General features: G+C 41.4%; 1 protein-coding gene across 2 annotated transcripts in view; it reads right to left on the reverse strand.

The window, feature by feature from the left end:
• The window catches only part of slc5a9 (solute carrier family 5 member 9), a 107,612-nt gene that overhangs the window by 5,787 nt on the left and 77,632 nt on the right, over positions 1-24,193 (reverse strand). For both annotated transcript variants that reach the window (XM_043699241.1, XM_043699242.1), the window contains exons 11-12: positions 15,628-15,796; positions 10,060-10,275 (exon numbers count right to left, since the gene is read on the reverse strand). In XM_043699241.1, the coding sequence (XP_043555176.1) occupies positions 10,060-10,275; positions 15,628-15,796 (385 nt within the window). The remainder of the gene's footprint in view (positions 1-10,059; positions 10,276-15,627; positions 15,797-24,193) is intronic.

Below are 24,193 nucleotides of genomic sequence, written 5' to 3' on the forward strand. Positions count from 1 at the left end.
TTACTTTGATATCTCAAACTCACTCTATCTCTGCAACTGCACAAACCTCACACCAAGGATCATACCCTATCACTCTCTCAAATTAATGCAACATCTTCCTTATCCACCCTAAACTTCGATATCACCAATCCTGCGAGATTTCTCATTGAACCTGTGGCAAGCTTCTGGCTTTGCATCTGTTCTAACCAACATGGCAATACTGCACTAATGTGAGCCTGGTATCCCTGGCTCATAGAGCAATTTGCAAACAGGCAACGCAATGCAGGACAGGAATCCTGCAAGCATTCATGTAGGCTCAGAGGGAATTAACACCATGTCAGAGAGTGAAGAACCTTGAAATGCAGCCTGCTCCTGTCTATGAGCTGGCTGTGTGTCCCTGAATGCAGAGTGTCCTTAGAGTAGTATTACAATGACAGGTGTTGATGCTGCCTGAAATACAGCATCAAAATGCAGAAGCAAACTACAAGTTGATTGAAAATGTGCCAGGAGACAGCATGGAAACAGACCCCTCGGTCCAATCAGTCCATGCCAACCATAATCCCAAACTAAACTAATCCACCTTCCTGTGCTTGGCCCATATCCCTCCAAACATTTCTTAGTCATGTACTTATCCAAATGTTTTTCAAACTTTGTAACTGTATCTCCATCCACCACTTCCTCTGGAAGTTCATGCACAAGTGTTTTTTTGTGTGTTTTTGACTATGAAAGAATCAAAAATGAATCAAAATAAAAATTGTGTACCATTGAAATGTAATAACTGCAAGAAATCTAGATACAAACTGCAATCTCAGGAGCAGCTTCAAGATCCACGCTACTCTCAGTCCACCATTTTAGACCACTTCTAAACATGTCAGGTGCCACTGTTTGTGGAAATGGGGCATGTGAGGCTAATGGCTATGGAGCCTGCTATGGGATGTTGGTGCCCAGTGTCCACCATGGAGGTCATTTGGAGCATGTGATGAGTTTAACTTGTCAAAGGTCTGCTCTAGTTTCCAAGTTGGGTTTTTCCAATGGCTAATTTGCATGGTGAGTTTGGTAAGACCACAACCTGTGGCAAGCTGAACTGTTAACAAGGTGTTTAATATGCAGTAATGATTGTCAGTGGAAACTTGCTCTTCCCTAGTCTGATTCTTGCTATGCTGCTTGGGAAAACCAAACAAGATATGGCGAGATAATTCCAAACATCTCACCCGATTCTATCACACATCCCACCACAGCTCACGTTACTCACGGCTTGAATAGATTCCATACTGAATGATTATGAAGGAATATGTTGGAGTATTATCAGAGTGTTTTTAAAATTATTAATAGGAGTATGAGACACAGCTAGCTAGAAAGAGATTGTAGGGTTACAATAGGATAGTTTATAAAGAGTTAACAAAAAGGATGTTAGTCCTATAGAAAGTGAGTCTATGAAATTAATAATGGGAAATAAGGAAATGGTAAATGAAAAGCATCAAAAGAAAGGGAGGAAGGAATTCAGGAAAATTGCAATCAAAAGAGAAAGCGCTGAAGCTGTGGCTGACAAATGCCTGGGATATGATGGACTTCATCATAGGGTCTTCAAAGAAGTGGCTAGTGAGATAGTTGATGCACTAGTTTTAATTCTCCAAAACTCCCTAGTTTTGTTGTGAATATTCCAATATATTATAAAATAGAGAATATAACTCCTTTGGTTAAAAAGGCATGGCAAGAAAGCCTGAAACCACAGCCAGTTTGCTTAACATCTGTCACAGGGAAAATATTAGAAGCTATTATAAAAGACATTAAAGAAATAAGGGCACTTAGAGAAGTTTAATGTGATCAGGCAGGGCCAGCATGATTTTATCAAAGGGAAATTATGTTAAAACAACTCATGAGAGTTTTTTTGAAGAAGTAACGTGTTATGAAATCAGGAGAATGCAGTGCATGTCTGCAATTAGCTTTCCAAAAGGCATTTGATAAGGTGCCATATAAAAAATTATTGCATAAAATGCTGAATTTGCAAAGATAGGTATCAAAGTAAATTGTGAAGAGGACACTAGGCAGTTGGAAAGTGAGATAGTTAGGCGAACTGAGTGGGCAAAGATATGGTAAAAGGAGTATAATGTGGGAAACTGTGAAATTGTCATTTTGGCAGAGAATGAAACAGATGCATATTATCTGTGGTGAGTGATTTCAGAGCTCTGAGGTGCAGAGGAGACTGGGTGTCCTACTGCCTGAATTGAAAGAGGTTAGGATGCAGGTGCAGCAAATAATTAGTAAAGCTAATAGAACGTGACCATTTGTTGTGAGAGAAACTGAATACTGAAATCATGCTTCAGTTACACAGAGGATTGGTGAGACCACATCTGAAATACTGTGTACAGCAATGGACTCCATAGTTAAGGAAAGATATAAATACATTGATAGCAGTTCAGAGAAGGTTTAGGAGTTTAATGGGTGGAACGGGTTGATTGTCTTTTGAGGAAAGGTTGGACAGGCTATGCTTGAGTTTGCTGAGGTTCAGAAGAGTCAGTGGCAACTTGATTAAAACATTAGGTGCTGAGAGGTTTTGATAGGGTAGATGTTCTGCAGCTTTATATAGATAAGCTGCAGAACAGGGCAGAAAGGTGGCAAATGGAGTTCAATGTAGCTAAGTGTGAGGTGATTCACTTTGGTAAGAGTAATAAAAAGATGGGGTACTGGGCTAACGGTCGGATACTTGGTAGTGTGGATGAGCAGAGGGATCTTTGTGTCCATGTACACAAATCTTTGAAAGTTGCCACCCAGGTAAATAGTGCGGTGAAGAAGGCATATGGTGTACTGGCTTTTATTGGTAGAGGAATTGAGTTCTGGAGTACTGAGGTCATGTTGCAGTTGTATAAGACTCTGGTGCGGCCGCATCTGGAGTATTGTGTGCAGTTTTGGTCTCCATACTATAGGAAGGATGTGGAGGCACTGGAACGGGTTCAGAGGAGGTTTACCAGGATGTTGCTTGGTATGGTAGAAAGATCGTATGAGGAAAGGGTGAGGCACTTGGGGTTGTTTTCATTGGAGAAAAGAAGGTTTAGGGGTGACTTGATAGAGGTGTATAAGATGATTAGGGGTTTAGATAGGGTCGACAGTGAGAATCTTTTTCCACGTATGGAGGCAGCTATTACAAGGGGGCATAGCTTTAAATTAAGGGGGGTAGGTATAAGACAGATGTTAGGGGTAGGTTCTTTACTCAGCGAGTTGTGAGGTCATGGAATGCCCTGCCAGTAGCAATGGTGGACTCTCCCTCATTATGGGCATTTAAGCGGACATTGGATAGGCATATGGAGGATAGTGGGCTAGTGTAGGTTAGGTGGGCTTGGATCGGCGCAACATCGAGGGTCGAAGGGCCAGTACTGCGCTGTATTCTTCTATGTTCTATGTTTTATGTAGAGATGGTGTTTCCTCTAGTGGAGACTCTAGAACTAGGGGTTACCGATTAGAAAAAAAGGTCACTCATTTGAGACATTTATGAGGAGAATTGTTTTCTCTCAGAGAGTAATGAGTCTTTGGAACTCTTTTTCTCAAAAAGCAGCAGAAGCACAGTCCTTGAGTATTTTTAAAATAGAGGTAGGTAAATAAGGAAAGGTCGAGGCAGGATGTCGAGTAATCAGATCAGTCATAATCTTATTTAAGAGCAGGTGGAGGGACCAAAGTGTCTACTTCTGCTCTTAATTTATATGTCCATGCTGTCTACATGCAGCCCAGAAAGCACAACCCAAATAATTGGAGGCATAACCGCAAAAACTCAGAATTGTTACCAGACAGCCGACATATGAATCATGGGAACGGTGGTTCTGAATAAAAATGGATCTTTTTCATTATTCCCAAAGCCACTTTCTCGTTCTAAGAGCATCGCACTGTTCTAATGTCATAGATTCTCTCTGATATTCTCATCGGTCACATGCCCCAACCCCACTCCCACCCCCTGATGCCAAAGTGTTTTCTGTTGAAGATGAATCCAAAAGAAATATAGTTTTACAATTTAACTCTCAAATGCACAAACGCCAGAAGATGCAGAATCACCTGGGAAGTGGCTTCACAGAACCTTAAGTATCTCTCAGTCAATGATCAATTGTAAAAAATGATCTGTACGGGGTAGAATATAACCAACAGGTGGCAGCATAACTCTAGTCTGTGAGGCCTGAAGCTGCCAATCTGTAGAACTGTATTGTAAATGCTTGATGCATCTAACTGTTTAAACATAAATCTATATCCATCCATACATTTTAATGAATGTAGTATAAGGGAAGACTTTATCAATGGGATTCCTGATAACACTACTGGCAGTAACATCAGATCACATAATATTTTGTGTATGGAAGGCCTTCAAGATGGTCATGCTCGGTTCTCTCTCTGCTCTCTACATAATGTGTGGTTAACAAAACATTCTGCTAACCAAGACTGCTCCCCATTCATCTTTGAGCATGCTTACAATAGAGTGAGCACTGTAAAATTGAGAAACCTTTCCTCTACACAATGAGCACTAAACCCAGCAGCGCCTGGTACTGCCATGAAATTTAAATTAAGGCAGGCTGTGGGACAAGGAAAAAAAATCAGCAATCAGATGAAAAAGGCAAATGTTACCAGCAGAGATCTGAGCAGGCAGTCTCAGGAGATAGGCTGGACCAATGGAACAGGGTGAGGACCTGGAAACACAGTGCAGACAGACTCCAGCAACAAGCAAACTTGAACGCAGGGCAGACAACCTCAGCTTGAAGCAAACCTTAGAAAGCTAGACCCAAACAGGGCCTCCTCACTTTCTCCTAGTAGATATTAAAACTGGCCAAGGTCAGCGGGAAGTGGAAACAATAGAACTCATGACATGTAGGCTCACATTTTAAGCGAAATAAAGAATGGAAGTTCAACCTGATTCAGTCCAGCGTTCAGAGAAGTATGATAGTACCAGCCAAAATACTTTGGTGGTGTGTAACATTATCTCATATTTCCGTTGTGGTAAGGGAAGACCACGCCATTCAACCTCTTGGCCCAAGAGGCGTTCAGCTGAAGGTCAAGTGACAAGTGGTGCTACCTCTAGTATAATGGGAGACAAATCACAAACACTGTCATTCATAAGATTGTTCATTATTAAGTTTCTAAAGTGCAGCTAAGATACTCCACCTGGCTGGGAAGTCTAGAACTATGGACACAATTTAAAATTAAGGGAGTGTCATATAGGACTGAGATGGGGAGAAACTTTTTTACTCAAAGGGTTGTGAATCTTTGGAATTTCTAGCCCTGAGAGTTGTGGAAGGTCAGTCTTTGAATATGCTTAAAGTAGATCTTGATAATTTGCAATTACCAATGTTTTAAAGTATTATAGAGAGTGTGTAAGTAAAAGGAATTGATGTGTTCAATCAGCGATGATCATATTAAATTGGAGTGTGGACCAGCTGGGCTGAGTGGCGTACTCCTATTCTCATGTTTCTAAGCCCGAGAGTGTACTCATATCTCCAACTCATATGCAAGTTGGATGCCTTGTGAAGTCAAGGGGAAAATTAGCACAATTCCAATCAGAATTCCCCAACAATTCATAGATCTGAGGAAACTGAACCCACCTTATCAAATTACATTAAGACGTGATGGAAAAACAAGTTTCCTTGTTCATCCCAAGGAAGGTTCCACACCCGCTTGTACAGAAGATCATATGAGGAATTGTATCAGTCTGTACTGAAGGCAATATCACTGCTAGCACAGCCCATCAGCTGGTGTTCAGGAATCATTCATTTTCTCAAGTCCATTGGTTCACTCCATATCTGCATTTAAAGAAAGCCTTGAAAGGGAGACACACCACAGGGACTCCTGTGGATAAAACCCTGCTGGAGCTTGCAAAGAGCTCAGTTTTTACTAAACCGGACATGAACAGTAGTTTATGGTAGCTACCTTTAGATCCTGTTTCAATTGGCTGGCTTTTGGAACCACATCTGTCCTGGACATTTTTCAATGAACCATGAATAGCATGTTGAAGGGGTTGGAAGGAGCTATGTGCCATTGGACAAGCTCCTTATCCATGGATCCACTGTGCAGGAATAAGATACACGGGTGCATTGGTGTCAAGTTGCTTGCAGAACATAGGACTCATTTAACTATAAATGTGAGCTCTCTAAACCTACAATCAATGTTTTCAGACATATCCATCCATGCATTAGGCATCAAAGTTGATCCGCCTAAGTCAAAAGCCATCAAGGACTTCCCATTTCCCTGCTGTATTATGGAGATTCAATGATTTATAGCATGGTCAGTCAGATATGGAAGTTCTTTGTCTGGTGTAGGTGAGCAAACTACTACAGCAATTACCTAAACAGGACTGGGCCTGGTATCAGGATGAATACCAATGGAAATCACTTGAACAAATCAACCTCATGTCAATTCAAATAATGACTCATTATGACCCAGATCTGCCCATCATTACTACAGCAGAGGCTTTGTCCAGCAACTGAGAGCCAAACTGTTCCAGACCTGAAGAGACAGTACTTCCAGGACATGTGACATGGTTCCATTCACATGCAGGGCTAGAAACAGCCTTCATTCCCAGCCAAGTGGGAGTACCTTCGGATGGACCTCTGTCTTCAAAAAATTGTTTCTTGTTATACCATCATTTTGCAATGGATCAAACCACTGCATAGTCTCACCTCAGCCACTGACGTACCATTGCTCAAGCAAATTCTCATGAAATACACAGCATTACAGACTTAAGTCCAAATTGAATACTTTAAATGCTTCATGTCTTTACATCATTTAGTCTTGAGAAAGATGGCTGAACATTAAAAACTTCGTTGAAAATGAATAATGATACTAACATACTAAGCTATCCCTCTGCACCATTACTTAATTATCTGGCTCCATCAGAATATCAGATGAGTTAAAAAACTATAATCCCAGCTCCAGTCTGATTTGCTTACAACATTTAAAATGGCAGCTCCTGAGCTGCACCTGGTAGAAACCTACAAACAGACAAGATGATGTCAGGACTCCAACCCAAAGTCACTTTTAAAGGGTTTAACTCTGCACAGACCGAAACACACCTCCTCTTGAAATGGATGTTTCCCCAGTAACCCCAGATTGTTTATATGTACACGGTTGAACAGTGGTTCATGAACAGATCCTTGTGGGATATTATTTCCACTTTCCGTCACTCCAAATAACTCCCCTTAAATTCCAACACTGTTTGCTAAACTATAGATTTACTCCAGTAATCCTGCTGTGTGCCCACCCACCCCCATGCTCAGATTATTCTTATGTCTCTCTCACATGACACCTTAATAGAGGCCTTCGAAGGGTCTATCTATGTCAGACCCATATGGGTAGCCATTATCGGTTCTTCCTTTTGCTTTTAAATCGTGAAGATTGGTTCAATCATGCCATAACTTTAGGAATCAATGCAAACTAGTTTTAATTATGTTTTCTCACTGAAATGGTTAATGACACCAACACTTGTTTTAGGAAAGATTGTAATAACCATCCTATCACTGACATCAAGCTCACTAGGCTCTGTCTGTCTGCCACACACAGACACACAAACACAGAAATGCTGTGGAATACAGAAAACAATGAAAAGGGAACTTGTTCTCTTCGAATACAAAAGTCTAAGTGTAGGCTCTAAATGATGCAGACCAAGGTTAAAATGTGTGGTAGAGGACATCAATCAAGTGAAAATGGTTAGCTGGTTCCCGACTCAAGCTTTAAAAACCAGTAGAGCATGAAATAGTAAGACTGCAAAGTTGCACATTCTTACTGGTTTCTTGAATTGCATAAGTAAATTAGGATAATAAACCAAATCCAAATTCTTAAAAGAGTAAATCACAAGATTTAAACTAAAATGGCAGGAGGATGGAAATCTGGATAGGGGGACAGAAGAGAGGTAAACAAGGGCAAAAGCAAAAAAAAAACAGAACAGGAAATAATAGAAAATTCAAGGATAAGATTCAAACATGGGTAACAGTGCAAATTATAGACTGGTTAACCTGACATTGGTAACAAGGGATATGCTAGAGCTTTGTATAAAAGATTTAATAGCAGAATACTTGTAGAGTAGTGACAGGATCAGACAGAGTCAGCAAGGATTTACAAGATGGAAATAATGCTTGACAACTCAACAGGAATCTTTTGAGGATATGACCTACAGTGTTGATAAAGGGGATACAGTTGATGTGGTTTACTTTGATTTTCATGGCTTATGAGACTCCACATAAAAGATTAGAATGTAAAATTAAAATGCATGGGATTGGAGATAATGTACTGACATGGACAGAGAGTTAGTTGGCAAACAGGAAACAAAGAATAGGAATAAACGGGAAAATAAAATAAAGAACTGCAGATCCTGGGATTCTGAAACAAAAACAGAAATTGCTGAAGAAATGCAGCAGGTCTGGCCCACATGTGTGGAGAGAAAACAGAGTTAATGTTTCAAGACCATGACCCTTTTTCCAAACTAATAGTAGCTGGAAAAAGGTGGTGGCGATGTGGTAAGGAGGAGCAGAGATGCTTCGGTAATTTGGACAAGTTTGAGTCAGTGGGAAAATGCATTGCAGATGAAGTATAATGTGGATAAATGTGAGATTAATCACTCTGATAGCAAACATAGGAAACAGGTTATTATCTGAATGTTGACAGATTGAGAAAGGAGGTGGTACAATGGGAGCTGGGTGCCCTTGTATACCAGTGGAAGAAAGTAAGCACTCAGGTGCAGCAGGTCATAGAGTCATAGAGATGTACAGCATTGAAACAGACTCTTTGGTCCAACCCGTCCATGCCGACCAGATATTCCAACCCAATCAAGTCCCACCTGCCGGCACCCAGCCCATATCCCTCCAAACCCTTCCTATTCATATACCCATCCAGATGACTTTTAAATGTTGCTGTTTTACCAGCCTTCACCACTTCCTCTGGCAGCTCATTCCATACACGTACCACCCTCTGCGTGAAAAAGTTGCCCCTTAGGTCTCTTTTATATCTTTCCCCTCTCACCCTAAACCTATGCCCTCTAGTTCTGGACTCCCCCCACTCCAGGGAAAAGACTTTGTCTATTTATCCTATCCATGCCCCTCATAATTTTTTAAACCTCTATAAAGGTCACCCCTCAGCCTCCGACGCTCCAGGGAAAACAGCCCTAGCCTAGTCAACCTCCCCCTGTTGCTCATTTCCTCCAAACCTGGTGTTTGGGAGAAGGATTCATATTTTTGGATCATTGGAAGGTCTTTTAGGGTAAAAGTGACCTATACAAGAAGGATGGATTGCACCTAAATTGGAAGGGGACTAATGTACGGGCAGGGAGATTTGCTCGAGCTGCTCGGGAGGATTTAAACTATTAAGGAGTGGGACCCAGGGAGATAGTGAGGAAAGAGATGAATGTGAGACTGGTACAGCTGAGAACAAAGGTGAGTCAAACAGTCAGGGCAGGCAGGGACAAAGCAGAGCAGAGAACAGGTCTTGTATAAAATTCTAAGAGGAATGCAGGAAGGATGTTTCTGATGACTGGGGAGTCCAGAACCAGAGTTCACAATTTAAAGGATATGGAGTAACCCATTTAGGACTAAACTGAGGAGAAATTTCATCACCCAGAGAGTGATGTACCTGTGGAATTCTGTCACAGAAAGCAGTTAAGGCCAAAACATTGAATGTTTTCAGGAAGGAGTAGATAGATGAAAGCAAATTACTGCGGATGCTGGAATCTGAAACTAAAAGAGAAAATGCTGGAAAATCTCAGCAGGTCTGGCAGCATCTGTAAGGAAAGAAAAGAGCTGATGTTTGTTAGACTCTAAACATTTTCCAGCATTTTCTGTTTTGGAAGGAGTAAATAGAGTTTTTAGGGCTAAAGAGATCAAAGGGATGACGAGAAAGTGGGAACAGAGTACTGATGTGGATGATCAGCCATGATCATATCGTATGGTGAAGCAGCCTTGATAGGCTGAACGGCCTACTGCTGCTCCTATTTTCAATGTAAACAACTAAAGAGGTGAAATTTGGAATATTCTTTAGAGACAGAAAAGTCAATTTTATGTAAATGTAATTTTTTAAAAAGTTTCTTTAAAAAGGTCAATTAATTGGTGAATACCTATTACTTACATCTTCTTCCTTAATTGGTGGAGTCAATAGACTGACAATAGCGATAATGATTGCAGTAAATCCACACAGTACCAAGGCAAAGTAAAGGTAATGCATGTTCTTGAGGATGTCAGGTCTGTGATCCTCATGACCACATGATGGAACTTCATAAACAAACTCGACGATCATTCGAATTAAACCCACAGCCAGTCCTGCCATCAAGCCCCAGAAAGCACCCTGCAACATAAACAAATGTGTTCCATTAATTTTATTGCCGATTATTTCCAGCAAGTCAATTCAGAATCCAACTATCACAGACACTGCATTAGGGAAGTAACCATAACAACCTGCAGTGAAAATGATAAATCTTTTTATGTTTCCAGTACGCACAAAATGTAAGCAAGGAACACAGCAATATACAACTTGCCATAGTGCTACTCATTTATTTCAGTTCCAAATAGAAATATTCCTGTTTTATAGGTTTATGAAGGATTTTAAGTCAAGCAAATTCAATGCCCTCCCCTTGAGGTGAGTGTGGCAGGAAGGTAGCAGGTGGGGCCTTGGCACCTTATGCCTCCTGCCCGACTTAGCTAGTTAATTCCCACTTAGGGGCCACAGCATGTCACTGCTGGGATTAAACCTGTAGTGGGAGTGGGGGGTGGGGGAAACAGAAGCCAAATGAGCCACTGCCGGCCCTCACTGCTGTGACCTGTATCCTCCCCACCCCTGCCATCACTCACCTGGGACCTCAGATCCAACATTGATACATGGCCTTGGATGGGGGCAATGCCAGCCGCAGTAAAGCTGCTGAGCCCTGCGTAACTGAGTGACACTTAATATAGCCTGCTTTCCCTAAAAGATGAAGTAAAGGCATCTGAGGAGCTAGGAGGATAAATCCCCAACACCCTCAATAAATAGCATCCAATTCCCAAACCATCCTGTCATTATATTTATCCTTTTTCATGCAACCTGGACTAATATTGTCAATGCACTGTGTTACTGGAGATATTATCCTTTGCATAATTCTGTGGGAGAAAACCTAATGCTAGCACAGGTCTGTATTTAGGCTGTGTGTTATAGATAAACAATGTTAAAACTTGTTGTAGTGATTGGAACCAGGTCAGCCTTATTGACTATAAGATCCTTGATTGGGGTTATTAACCTGGGCCAATCAGGGAGCCCTGTCCCCTGCCCATGAACTCCTCCCATCAACTTCATAATTAAGGCTGGGCAGAAAACAGGACTTGGGAGTCATACAGCACAGAAACAGACCCTTCGGTCCAACCATTCTACACTGAATATAATCCCAAACTAAACTAGTTCCACCTGCCTGCTTCTGGCCCATATCCCTCCAAACCTTGCCAACGCATGTATCCATACAAATATATTTTAAAAATTTTAATTGTACCCACATCCACCACTCCCTCAGCAAGTTCATTCCACACATGAACCACCCTCTGCATAAAAAAAATTGCCTCCTATGTCTTTTTAAATTTCTCTCCTCTCACCTTAAAAACATGCCCCCTAGTCTTGAAATTCCCCATCCTATGGAAAATACAACAACTGTCAACTCTATCTATACTTCTTGTCTTATAGACTTCTATCAGATCACCTCTCAACCTCCCATGCTAGAGTAAAGGAAGTCCCAGACTAACCAGCCTTTCTTTATAACTTAACCTTCCATATCTGGCAACATGCTGGTAAAGCTCTTCTGAAGCTTCTCCAGCTTGACGATATCCTTCCTATAACTTCTGGGTGACCAGAACTGGGCAGAGTATTCCAGAAGAGGCCTCACCAATGTCCTGTACAACCTCAATATAATGTCCCAACTCCCATACTCAAAGGACTAAGCAATGAAGGCAAGCGTGCCAACATCTTTTTAACCATCCTGTCTGTATGTGAGGATTGTAGATGCTGGCGATCAGAGTCGAGAGCGTGGTGCTGGGAAAGCACTGCCGGTCAGTCAGCATCCAAGGAGCAGGAGAGTCAACATTTCGGGCATAAGCCCTATATGTGACATAAACTTTAAAGAATTATGTACTTGCACCCCTGGATCCCTGTGTTCCACAAAACTACCCAAGGCTCTACCATTAATTGTATTAGTCTTACCTGTATTTGTTATACCGAAAAACAATACTTCACATCTATTCAGATGGAACTCCATCAGCCACTTTTCAACCCATTGACTCATTTTATCAAGATCCTTTTGTAATCTTGGAAAGCTTTCTTCATTGTCTACTATGTGACCAATTTTGGTGTCATCTGCAAACTTACTAACCATGTCTTCTATATTCTCATCCAAATCATTTATATAAATGACAAACAAGAGGACCAGAGCTGATATTTGTGGAACATCACCGGTCACAGGCTTCCAGACCAAAATGTGGCCCTCCACCATTACTCTCTGTCTCCTGCCATTAAGGCAATTAAGTTTCCAATTGGCTAGCTCATCCTGAATCCCATGTCACCTAACTTTACTAATTAGTCTACCATACAGAACCTTGTCAAAGGCTTTACTAAAATCCAAATAAACAATGTCTGCGCTCTGCCATCAACCACCTTTTTGGTAACTTGCTCAAAAAACTCAATCAAGGTAATGAGAAACAATTTTCCTCGCACAAAACCACGCTGAATATCCCTAATCAATTTTTGTCTCTTTCAATGTCCATAATTCCTACCTTTTATAATCACCTCCAACAATTTACTCACAATCAAAGTCAGATTTACATGTCTTTAATTCCTCAGTTTCTCCTTACAACCTTTCTTAAACAAAGTTACAATATTAGCCACCCTCCAGTCAATAGGCACTTCACCTGTAGTTATAGGTGATGCAAATATTTCTGAAAGGGGTCTCGTAATTTCCTCTCTTACTTCCCATATGTTCTGGGATACATTAGATCAGATCCTAGAGATTTATCCACCTTTATATTCTCCAAGACCTCCTGAACTTCCTCTTCTGTAATGTGAACTGTTTTTAAAACATCAAAGTTTATTTCTCTGCATTCTCTATCCTCCAATTCCTACTCCACAGTAAAAACTGACAAAATATTCATTTATTATCTCTCCTATCACCGGGATTCAACACAAAGATGACCTCCTTGATCTTTAAGAGGCCCTACCCTCTCTCTAGTTAACCTCTTGCTCTTAATGTAATTATAGAATCTCTTTGGATTATCCCTAACCTTAACTGCCAAGGCTATGTCATATGCCCTCTTTGCCTTCTCATAAGAATGCTCTTACGCTCTTTATATTGATTAAAAAATTCAATTGAACTAAGTGGTCAATATCTAAGATAACATCCTCTTTTATTCTTGAAAAGAACCTCAATATCTTTATTCATCCATTGTTCCTTAATCTTACCAGCCTTACCCTTCACTCTAACAGGAACAAAATGCCTCTGAACTCTTGTCATCACACTCTTGAACACCTCCCACTTGTCAGACGTCCTTTTAAGTGTTCATTTTTTTATCCACTCATGAGATGTGGGCATCACTGGCTGGCCAGCATTTTATTGCCCATCCCTAGTTTCCCTTGAGATGATGTTGGTAAGCTACTTTATTGAAATGCTGCAGACCATGTGCTGTGGGTTGATCTACAATGCCATTAAGGAGGGAATTCCAGAATTTTGACCCAGTGTCAGTGAAGGACCATTTCCAATTCAGGATGGTGAGTGGCATGGAGGGGAACTTGGAGGTGATGGTGTTCCATTATTTGCCCACTTAGAGGGCTTCAACTTTGGCAACGGTGGATGAATCAGCCTCGGTCTTGCTCAGTTCACCATAACATTCCAGACACGCCAGGATGGTTAGGGGGGTGGTGGAAAGGCCACCCAGGGAATTTCATGGCACCCCCACCCTACAAACCCACTGGCAGGAGCCTGTGAAATTTTCCTGGTACATTTCTGTGGATACTGTTCTGACAACTTACAATCTGGTTTAACATACATCAAAGAGAAACTGGGTGACAGATCCATGTTCTCCAGTTGTGTGAGAATGGAACCATCCCAGTAAAGCTCAATGCTATCAGGACAAATAGAAAAAACAGTGAGGGCCTTCATTATTGTTTCTCAGTGACAGATATCAGAAAGTATGTACAACAATCTTTATTTCAAATGGCACCTTGTGAACTGACACTCTCGATACACTGGCAAAAAGTATACATCTCAAATACTGGAAGCTTACTATATTATTGCGATCTCCTTGATATCTGAGCAGTCAGTTTAGGGTGCGAGTGAGAATGCTCTCTGCTACTAAGTTTATTTAAGGCAAAGTTGCATTATTATTTAAGTGTTTTATACTGGGAATAAAGTATAACGGTGATGTGTACATCTCCTGCATTACACGACTGTGTGTTTTTACATTGATTATGTAGATCTCTTGATCAACTGGAATATTTGATCAACCAGCAAAGTCCTTGCCCCATAGAATCATAGAATTCCTATAGCTGGGAAGCAGGCCACTCGGCCCATCGAGTCCACACCAACCCTCCGAAGAGCATCCCACCCAGAACCATTCCCCACCACTCCGCTTCACCGCATTCCTGCATTTCCCATGGCTAATCCACCTAGGCTGCATATTCCTGGACACTATGGGCAATTTAACATGGTTAATCCATCTAATTTGCACATTTTTGGGCTGTGGGACGAAACAGGAGCACCTGACAGAAACCCACGCTGAAGTCTGCTGTACTTGCAGAAACATTGAAAGCCTGGAAACTAGGAGCAGAAGTAGGCCATTCAGCTCTTTAAACCTGTTCCATCACTCAAATGAATCAATGCCGATCATCTATCTCAATACCATTTCCCACTTTTTCCCCATAACCATGAATCCATTAAAATCTAGAAATTTATCTTTTTCTTTAATGTATTCAGTGACTTGGCTTCCACAGCCTTCTGTGGCAGAGAATTCCACTGGTTCATGACCATTTGTGTGAAGGAAGTTTTCCTTATCTCAGTCCTAAATGGTCTACACAGTGTCCTCCTACAGTGTCCCCTCATTCTAGAATTAGAGAATTGGATGAAAACGAATTGGAACTTGACACAGTACTGGCCACACATCAAAAATCCTTCCAATAATGACTGTACTTGCATCTGAAGAATTGTCACCTGGCTGAACCCATGAGGTTGTATACTGGCCTGTTGGTTGAAGACACTGCTGCTTTAGAACCTCAGTATTCTTCTGCTGAAATAAATGTGCCATTGAGCAGCTTTTTTGTTGAGGCAATCTTTTGTAAACACCTTGCCTTTATATATTTTGACAGCCACCATCTGTAAAGATTTAGAGATACCTTCAGCAGGCTGTCTATTATTAGAATATTATAAACAGCAATTGCAACAGCTCTCACCCCCGGTGTTGCAAGCTAATAAAGGAATCCTTAAGAAGAGTGACCAAAAGCTTGGTTGACGAGATATTGAGAACTTGAATTCAGGCAAAATGAATACATTTTGGATTATGACACCGGTATCAGAAAGTAAAGAAGCAGTCAGATAGTCACAACAATTCAACTGGGTCATAAATTCCCAACTGGGAAATAAAACCTGTCATTGGGTGTAGCACCGGGTATCCCTGAAAATATGACGTTGGTTCTTACCTGCTCATTAACTCTCTTCCAGAATACTGCCATAACGAAAAGTGCAGTGATTGGTGGTGCGAGGTAACTTGTAATGGACTGAATGTAGTCAAAGAGCCTGCCACTGTTAGCTGTCTGGATAATAGGGATCCACAATATACTGATGGCAACTAGGAAAACAATAAACACCCTGACAGAAAGAGGAAAATTAATGTAGAAGCAGAAGAAGAGAAAATTACAAGCTTTATTTCCCCTGCTGGGGAGGATAATCATGATAAATAACGTGAAAACAATATTCCAGCACATCTTCTGCATAGGTCAGGAGTCCCATAAGATTATTACAGATCTCTGTGCTGATTCAGATATGTCCATCAACTACGTACTTTATTTATAGACAGTTTAACAATGGTGAAAAGTCTCAAGGGATTTTCTTTATTACAAGGAAGCCGGACAGTTGAATAAAAACATTAATCAACATGAATATTCCTCATTGCTGCATTTATGGAGTTTTTTGAGAAACCAAAAGATGCATTCCTTTCGTATAACTGTTGCACAAATAAATCTCCATGAATCTCTAAACAGACATATGAAGCAGAGTGAAAGAGCTATTAAAAAAAATCTCTTTCCCATTTATAAATGCCTTTTAAGTAATAAAGATATTACAGGTCACTTTACACAAAAAGCGTGTGGAAAATGAACACCAAGATAATAGAGGGAATATTAAGAGTGACCAAAAGCCTACATGAAGATAAATTGGATATTTGAATTCAAATTCTATTAATTTATTTATTCATATGATGTAGGTGTTGCTGGTTAGGCCAGTATTCATTGCCCATTCTAGATTGTCTTTGAGAAGACAGTTATTCAGTTAAATAAATCTGGAATATCAATCAGTAAGTAACCATAAGCCATCAGACAGTTAGGAAAATGCCAGTTGGGGAACAAAAGCTGTCATCAGAAGTAGCATCAGGCATTCCTGAAAATGTAATGCCAACCTGGTGTGGTACAACACGGGCAGGACAGTGGCCCAGCGGTTAGCACTGCTGCCTGACCACAGCAGGGATCAGAGTTTGACCCCGGCCTCAGGTGACTGTCCCTGTGGAGTTTGCACATTCTCCCCGCAGGGAAGTGGTATGGATCTGGCTGGGATGCTCTTTGGGGGGTCAGTGTGGACCTGATGGGCGGACTGGCCTGTTTCCACATTGTAGGGATTTTATGTGTAAGGACAAGAGATGTGACTAATTGCCATGATAACCTAGAATAAGACAAATTCTGTTTCAGGTCATAGAATTATATTGAGCAGAAAAATTCATTGGCCAATAAGACCAATAGGAGCAGAAATTAGGCTATTCAATCATGGTTGATAAATTTCTCAACCCCCTTCTCCCACTTTCTCCCAAAACACTTGATATTCAAGAACCTATCTATCTCAGTCTTAAATATATTCAATGACCTGGCCTCCACAGCTTTCTGTGGCAATGAATTCCATATATTCACCACTCACTGGTTGAAGAAGTTTCTCCTTATCTCTGTTCTCAAAGGTCTTCCCTTTACTCTAAGGCTTTGCCCTCGGGTCCTAGTCTCTCCTACCAATGGAAACATCTTCCCAACATCTACTTTCTCCAGGCCATTCAGTATTCTGTATGTTTCAATTAGATCCCCCTTCATCCTTCTAAACTCTATCAAGTTTAGACTCAGAGTCATCAAACATTCCTCATATGTTCAGCTTTTCATTCCTGGGACCATTCTCGTGAACCTCCACCGAACACGCTCCAGGGCCAATACACCCTTCCTGAGATATAGGGCCCAAAATTATGCACAATACTCCAAATGTGGCCTAACTAGAGCCTTTCAGAGCCTCAGAAGACCCATGAAGTCTGCACTGACAAAACTACCATAAATTCACATTAATCACACTTGGCCCACAGCCTTGAATGTAACAACGTTTCAAGTGCTCATCCAAGTACTTTCTAAAGGTTGTGAGGGTTTCCTCCTCATCTATACTCCAGCAAAGTGTATTCCAGATTTTCACCACCCTCTGGATGATAACTGTTTCCTCAGATTCATTCTAACTCTCCTCCTTTTAACCTTAAAATTATACCCCTTGGTACTAACCCTTCATGCAAAGGAAATAGCTGTTTTCTATCCACACTTACCATGCCCCTCAATCTTGTACAGGTACATCTTAATTGTAAGACCATACAATACAGCAGCAGAATTAGGCCATATTGCCCGTCGACTCTGCTCTGCCATTTGATCATGGCTGATGTGTTTCTCAATCCCATTTGCCTTCCTCCCATAACCTTCTCAATCTGTCTTAAATACACTCAATGACTTGGCTTCCAAACCTTTCTACAGCAATAAGTTATAACCTGCTTCCAACTGAAGAAATTCCTCCTCACCTTAGTTCTAAAGGGTTGTCCCTTTTGAGGCTGGGCCCTCACGCCCCAGTCTCTCCTACTAGTGGAATCATCTTCTCCATGTCCACTCTATCCAGGTCTGTAAGTATTCTGTAAGTTTCAATAAGATACCCCCTCATCCGTTGAAACTTTGTCAAGAACAGAACCAGAGTCCTCAACCACTCCACATACGACAAGCCCTTCATCCCGGCACCTCCATATCATCACATTCTTGTCAACCTCCTCTGGACCTGCTCCAACGTCAGCTCATCGTTCCTTAGATTTGAGGCTCAAAACTGGTCACAATATTCCAAATGTGATCTGATGAGAGCCTTATACAGCCTCAGCAGTACATCCCTGATATTGTTTTCGAAATCTCTTGAAATGAATGTGAACATCGCATGTGCCTTTCCAAATGCCAACTTAACCTGTATGTTAAACTTAACAGAATCCTGAATTAAGGCTCTTAAGACCATTTGTGCTTCAGATTTCCAAAGCAAATTTCCCATTTAGAAAATAGTCTCTATTCTTTCTACCACACTTTCCTACACTGTATCAGATCCCCTGTCAGTCTTCTCTGCTCTAAAGGAACAGCCCGAGCTTATCCAGCCTCTCTTCATAGCTACCTTGCTCCAACCCAGGCAACATTTTGGTGAATATCTTCTGCACCCACTTTATTGTAATCACATCCTTTCTGCACACAGCACTGCAACTGTGACCTAACCAAAGTTTTGTACTGCTCCAATCTAACCTTCCTGCTCTTATACTCTATACCACAACTGTTAAAGGCAAGTTTCCCATATGCATTCTTAACCTGTCCTACTGTCTTCAGGGATCTGTGGACAAACTCCCCAGGGTCCCTCTATTTCCTGTTGTCCTGCTATTCATCGAGTACACCCTTGTCTTACTATTTCTTCCAAAGTGCATCACCTCACACTCATCAGGGTTAAATTCCATCTATCACTGATCTTCCCATCTGATTAATCCATTATAGCCTCCTTTAGCTTAAGACCTTTTTCCTCACTGTCAACTTCCTGGTCAATCTTCATGTCATCCACTAATGTACTTATCATGTCTGCCACATTTTCTTTTGCATTATTTATATCTGTCATGAACGATAAGGGACCCAACATTGATCCCTGTGCTACATCACTGGACACTGGCCTCCAGTCTCACAAACAGCCTTCTAACACCACACTCTGTCTCCTACCATGAAGCCAAGTTTGAATACAACTTGCTTTATTACCCTGGATCCCATATGCTTTTCGCTTCTTTATCAGTCTTCCATGTAGAATCTTGTCAAAGATTTTGCTGAAGTCGATATAAACCTCATCAACTGCATGACCCTCATCTATCTGCTCACTTCCTTGGAAAATTCAAACAAATGTGCTAGGCCTGACCTCTTTGTGACACAGCTATGCTGATTATCCCTGATCAAACCTTCCCTCTCCAAGTGGAATTCATTTGCTCCTTCAGAATTTTCTTCAATCGTTTTCTGACCAATGACGTGAGACTCACTGGTCTGTCTTTCCTTGGCTTATACCTATCACCTTCCTTGAAAGTGGAACCACAGTAGCTGTCCCCCCATCCTCTGGCATTGCCCTGTGGTCAGAGAGGAATTAAAAACTTTGGTCAGAGCCCATGTAATTTCTGCCATCGCCCCACACAGCAGCATAGGATGCAATGTGTCCGAACTTGGGATCTGTCCACTTTTAAGCCAAAACCTCCAATATCTGCTCACTCCTTATGTCAAACTGCCAAAGAAACTCACAGTCTGTCTTCCTGAATTCTCTACCTACACCCTCCTTCTCCCAACTGACGACAGATGTGAAGTACGTGTCTTCTGGATCCATGCTCAGGTTGCCTTCTTTAGTCCCCAGTGAGCCCTATTCTTTTCCTGGTTATCCTCTTTTCCTTCTTATACTAATACGATACCTTGGAATTCTCCTTAAGCTTATCCTCCAGTGTTTCTTCATGGCCTCTCTTTGCTCTCCTAATTGCTCTTTTAAGTTCTTCCCTTGCACTTTCTGCACTCCATAAGGGCTTCCACTGATTTGCTTACTTTGTAACTGTTAGAAACCTCTCTTTTCCTGCTAGGGCTTGTTATTCCGATATGTAACTCAACAGTATTGGGCCTGTATTCTCCCCAGTTCCTTTTTGAACACCCACCCACTGTTCTGCTGCAGATTTAGCCAAAAGGGGACATGAGGTAGCTTTGGCAGATAGAATCTCTTTGGATTCTCTTTTAACCTAAGTATATTAAGGGCAAAAGAGTGAGTAGGGAAAGAATAGGGTCCCTTAAAGATCAATAAGGCTGTCTATGTGTGTAACTACAGGAGTGAGGTACTGAATGAATATTTCACATCAGTATTTACTGTGAAGAAAGGCATAGAACTCAGGGAAATAAATATTGACACCTTGAAAAGAGTCTACATTACAGAAGAAGAGGTGCTGGAGGTCTTAAAACACATAAAAGGTAGATAAACTCCTGGGACCTTATCAAGTGTATCCCAGGACATTGTGGAAAGCCAAGGAAGAAATTGCATGGCCCTTGGCAGAGATATTTGTATCATCGACAGCACCGGGTGAGGTTCCAGAAGATTGGAGGGTGGCTAATGTTGTGCTATTATCTAAGAAAGTCTCCAAGGAAAAGCCAGAGAACTACAGACTGGTGAGCCTGACGTCAGTGGTGGGTAAGTTGTTGCAGGCGATTCTGAGATACAGAATCGATATGCATCGGGAAAGGCAAGGACTGACTTAGGATAATCAGTATGGCTTTGCACATGGTAAATCATGTCTCATAAATTTGATTGCGTTTTTGAAGCAGTGACCAAGAAGATAGATGAAGATAGAGTGGAAGATATTATCCACATGGACTTTAGCAAGGTCTTCAACAGGGTTCTGCAAGGTAGACTGGTTAGTAAGGTTAGATCACATGGGTTCCAGCGAAAGCTAGCCAATTGGATATAATATTGACTTGATGGTAAGTGACAGAGGGTACTGGTAGAGGGTTGTTGTTCAGACTGGACGCTTGTGCCCAGTGGTCAGTGCTCGGTCCACTGTTGTTTGAATGAGAACATAGGAGGCATGGTTAATACATTTGTGGATGACAACATCAGTGGTATAGTGGATAGTAAAGAATGTTGTCTAAGAATACAATAGGATCTTGAACAACTGTGCCAGTGGGTCCAGGAATGGCAGATGGAGTTTAATTCAGATAATTGCAAGGTGTTGCATTTTGGTAAGATACACCTGGGCAGGGCTTACACAGTTAATGGCAGGCCTCTGGGGAATGTTATCGAACAAAGAGACCTTGGGGTTTAGGTACATAGTTCCTTGAGCATCAAGTACAGGAATTACAACATCATGTTACAGCCATACCAAATGGTAGGGCCACATTTGGAGTACTGTGTACAAGTCTGGTCACTCTGCTATAGGAAGGTTTTAATTAAACTGGATAAGGTGCAGAAATGGTTTGCAAGGATGTTACCGAGGCTAGAAGATTTGCGTTTTAAGGAGAGGCTGGATAGCCTGAGACTTTATTTTCCTGGAGCGTAGAAGGCTGAGGGGTGAGCTGATAAAAGTTTATAAAATCATGAGGAGCATAGATAAGGTGAATAGCCAAGGTCCTTTTCCCAGGGTAGGGAAAGTCTAAAACTGGAGGGCTTAGGTTTAAGGTGAGTGGGGCAATATTTGAAAGGAACCTGAGGGACAACTTTATCACAAAGTGTGGTGTGTACATGGAACAAACTGCCAGTGGAAGTGGGAGGTGGGTACAATTACAACAATTAAAAGACATTTGGGCAGATACATGGATAGGAAGGGTTTAGAGGGATATGGACCAAATCAGGCAAAAAGGACTAGTCCAGTTTAAGAAACCTGGACAGCATGGATGAACAGGCCAAAGGGTCTGTTTCTGTGCTGTATGCCTCCATGAGTCGATTAGCCATTCCCTGTCTACTTTGGCCTGATCCTGCCTTGTTTTAATAAAAACTGCCTTCTTTCAATCCAAAACTCAATTTTGCAGGCCAATATTTTTCCTTTTCCAGAAATAGCACTAAAATGTTTTCCCACTGCCACCTCAAATATTTGTCTGGCTTCATTCCCCAGAATTAGGTCCAGCATTACACATCCCTTGTTGGACGTTCTACATGCTGATATAAAAAGCTCTCCTGAATACGTTTCAAGAAATGTGCCCCCTCTAAACCCTTTCCACTATGGGTATCCCAGTGGAGAAGTTGAAACCCTCTCATACAATTACCTTTTTTTTTAAAACACACCTCAGTGAATTGTCTTTATATATCCACTCCTCTATTGTCCACTGACTATTACAGGGTTTATAATACATTCCCAACAATACGACTCTTTTTATTCCTAAACTCAACGCATAAAGCCTCATTTGAAGCCCATTCTAAGGTACTGTACCTCCGTATTGCAGTAATTAACTCTTCAATTCATAATGCAATACCAACACTTGTTTTCCACCCTGAAAATTTTAAACCCTGAAATGTTGAGTTGTTAGCCCTGCCCCTTCCTCAACCACATCTCTGTGGTGACAGTAACATCGCAATTCCATGTGTCCATCCATGCCCTTAACACATCTCTCTTAGATATAATGCTCAGACTGAGTGCAGTCAGAATATCCTACATTAACAGAAGCAACCTGCATGAACTGCATGTATATAAAAAGAGAATAAGAGTCATTTACAAATATAGTTTAATGCCGAAAATGTTCATAAAATATAAAATAAGTTTGAAGAGAAAATATCAGATGCTCCACGTGTTAACCAGGTAAAATACATTCTCCTTTGGGGTTTTAGCTGGTAGACCCTCACTAAATGAAACTAATTTCTTTCTGCCCTTCTCCCTGTTGTAGGCACTCACATAACTAGCTCTATACAATATTCATTCGATAACCAAGTTATGCTAAAGTTTGCATCCTGCCCATACGTGGTAATTAATCAATCAATCAGTCACTTCAATTGAATAATTCTGATATAACCAATGGGTTACGTTAGGGCCCGGGTGTCCTTGGAGAAGGAGCACGCGATGTCGACCAACACCCTGGAGTTGTTCAGGGAGAGGTGGGCGCTGCAGGGAGTGGAGTGCATTATTTCTCCCTCCAATTCTATTTTGATTTAGTCCCTACCCTCCCCCTTCACTGTTTTGATCACACAGCACTGCCCTTTGATGAGAAGGGCAGTGTTTGTCACTGGCCACCCGGGTGTTTTCCTATCTTCCTGGTGGTGGAAATTGAATAAAGATTCGTGCACTTTGTGTCTTTCACTGTGTCTCACACCTGCACACACACACCATGGGTGCTGGGGAAAAAAAAATAAGCACTACCGCAGTTAGGTGGTAGTGTGGGGGTTAAATTAAAAAAAAAAGAGAAAAAAAACGAAAAAAAAAGGGGAAAAAAAAAGAAAGACAAAAAAAAATAACCAATGGGCTGATCTTCATTCTATTATCACTCTGTTCAAATTTTAGAAAGTGATGTAGTGAGGTGAAAATCAGAACAATTAAAATGACCTTTTTACTCCACATCTTTCTCGTACCTGCTTCAACCTTGAAGGAGCTTTGAAAAAGGTGGCCAGCATTCCCTTCTGAAAGAGGCAAGCCTCATTCACATATTTAAATTGGGTTTTAAAGCATATAATTTGGGCCCAATGCAATTTAGGAATAAGGAAAGTTCAGGAGCTTGTTCCAGGCCCTGCCTGCTTTCACTGTCCTTAACCAATTAGCACTATTTAGGTGCTAGCCAATTGCATGCAGTATCAGGCCAAATTTTCCTCCACTCTAGACAGGTGAGCAGCAGCCAGGTACGAACCCTACGTTCCACAGTCACCTCGTTGTCTTTGCACTAGATAAGCTGTAAATATTGGCCTAGTCAGTGATGTCTATAACTCATTAGTAAGTTTTAGAAAGAGGAAAGCAGAGCTCAACCACCTCACTCTCTCGCTGCTCAGCTGGACATTGCCACAGAGGGCTAACATAAGCATTTCCATGTGAGCTCTTCACGTTCCCTACCACATCCAAACAAGTAACATTGGCCCTTGATCAGCCTGGCAAAATCATTTTCATGCAGTACTATTAATGCTAGTCACAGTTGTACTGGGTTGAAAAGGTGTTGCTGGAAAAGCGCAGCAGGTCAGGCAGCATCCAAGGAGCAGGAGAATCGACGTTTCGGG

The sequence above is a fragment of the Chiloscyllium plagiosum genome, chromosome 11 (genome assembly GCF_004010195.1).
Source record: "Chiloscyllium plagiosum isolate BGI_BamShark_2017 chromosome 11, ASM401019v2, whole genome shotgun sequence".
Lineage (NCBI taxonomy): Eukaryota > Metazoa > Chordata > Chondrichthyes > Orectolobiformes > Hemiscylliidae > Chiloscyllium > Chiloscyllium plagiosum.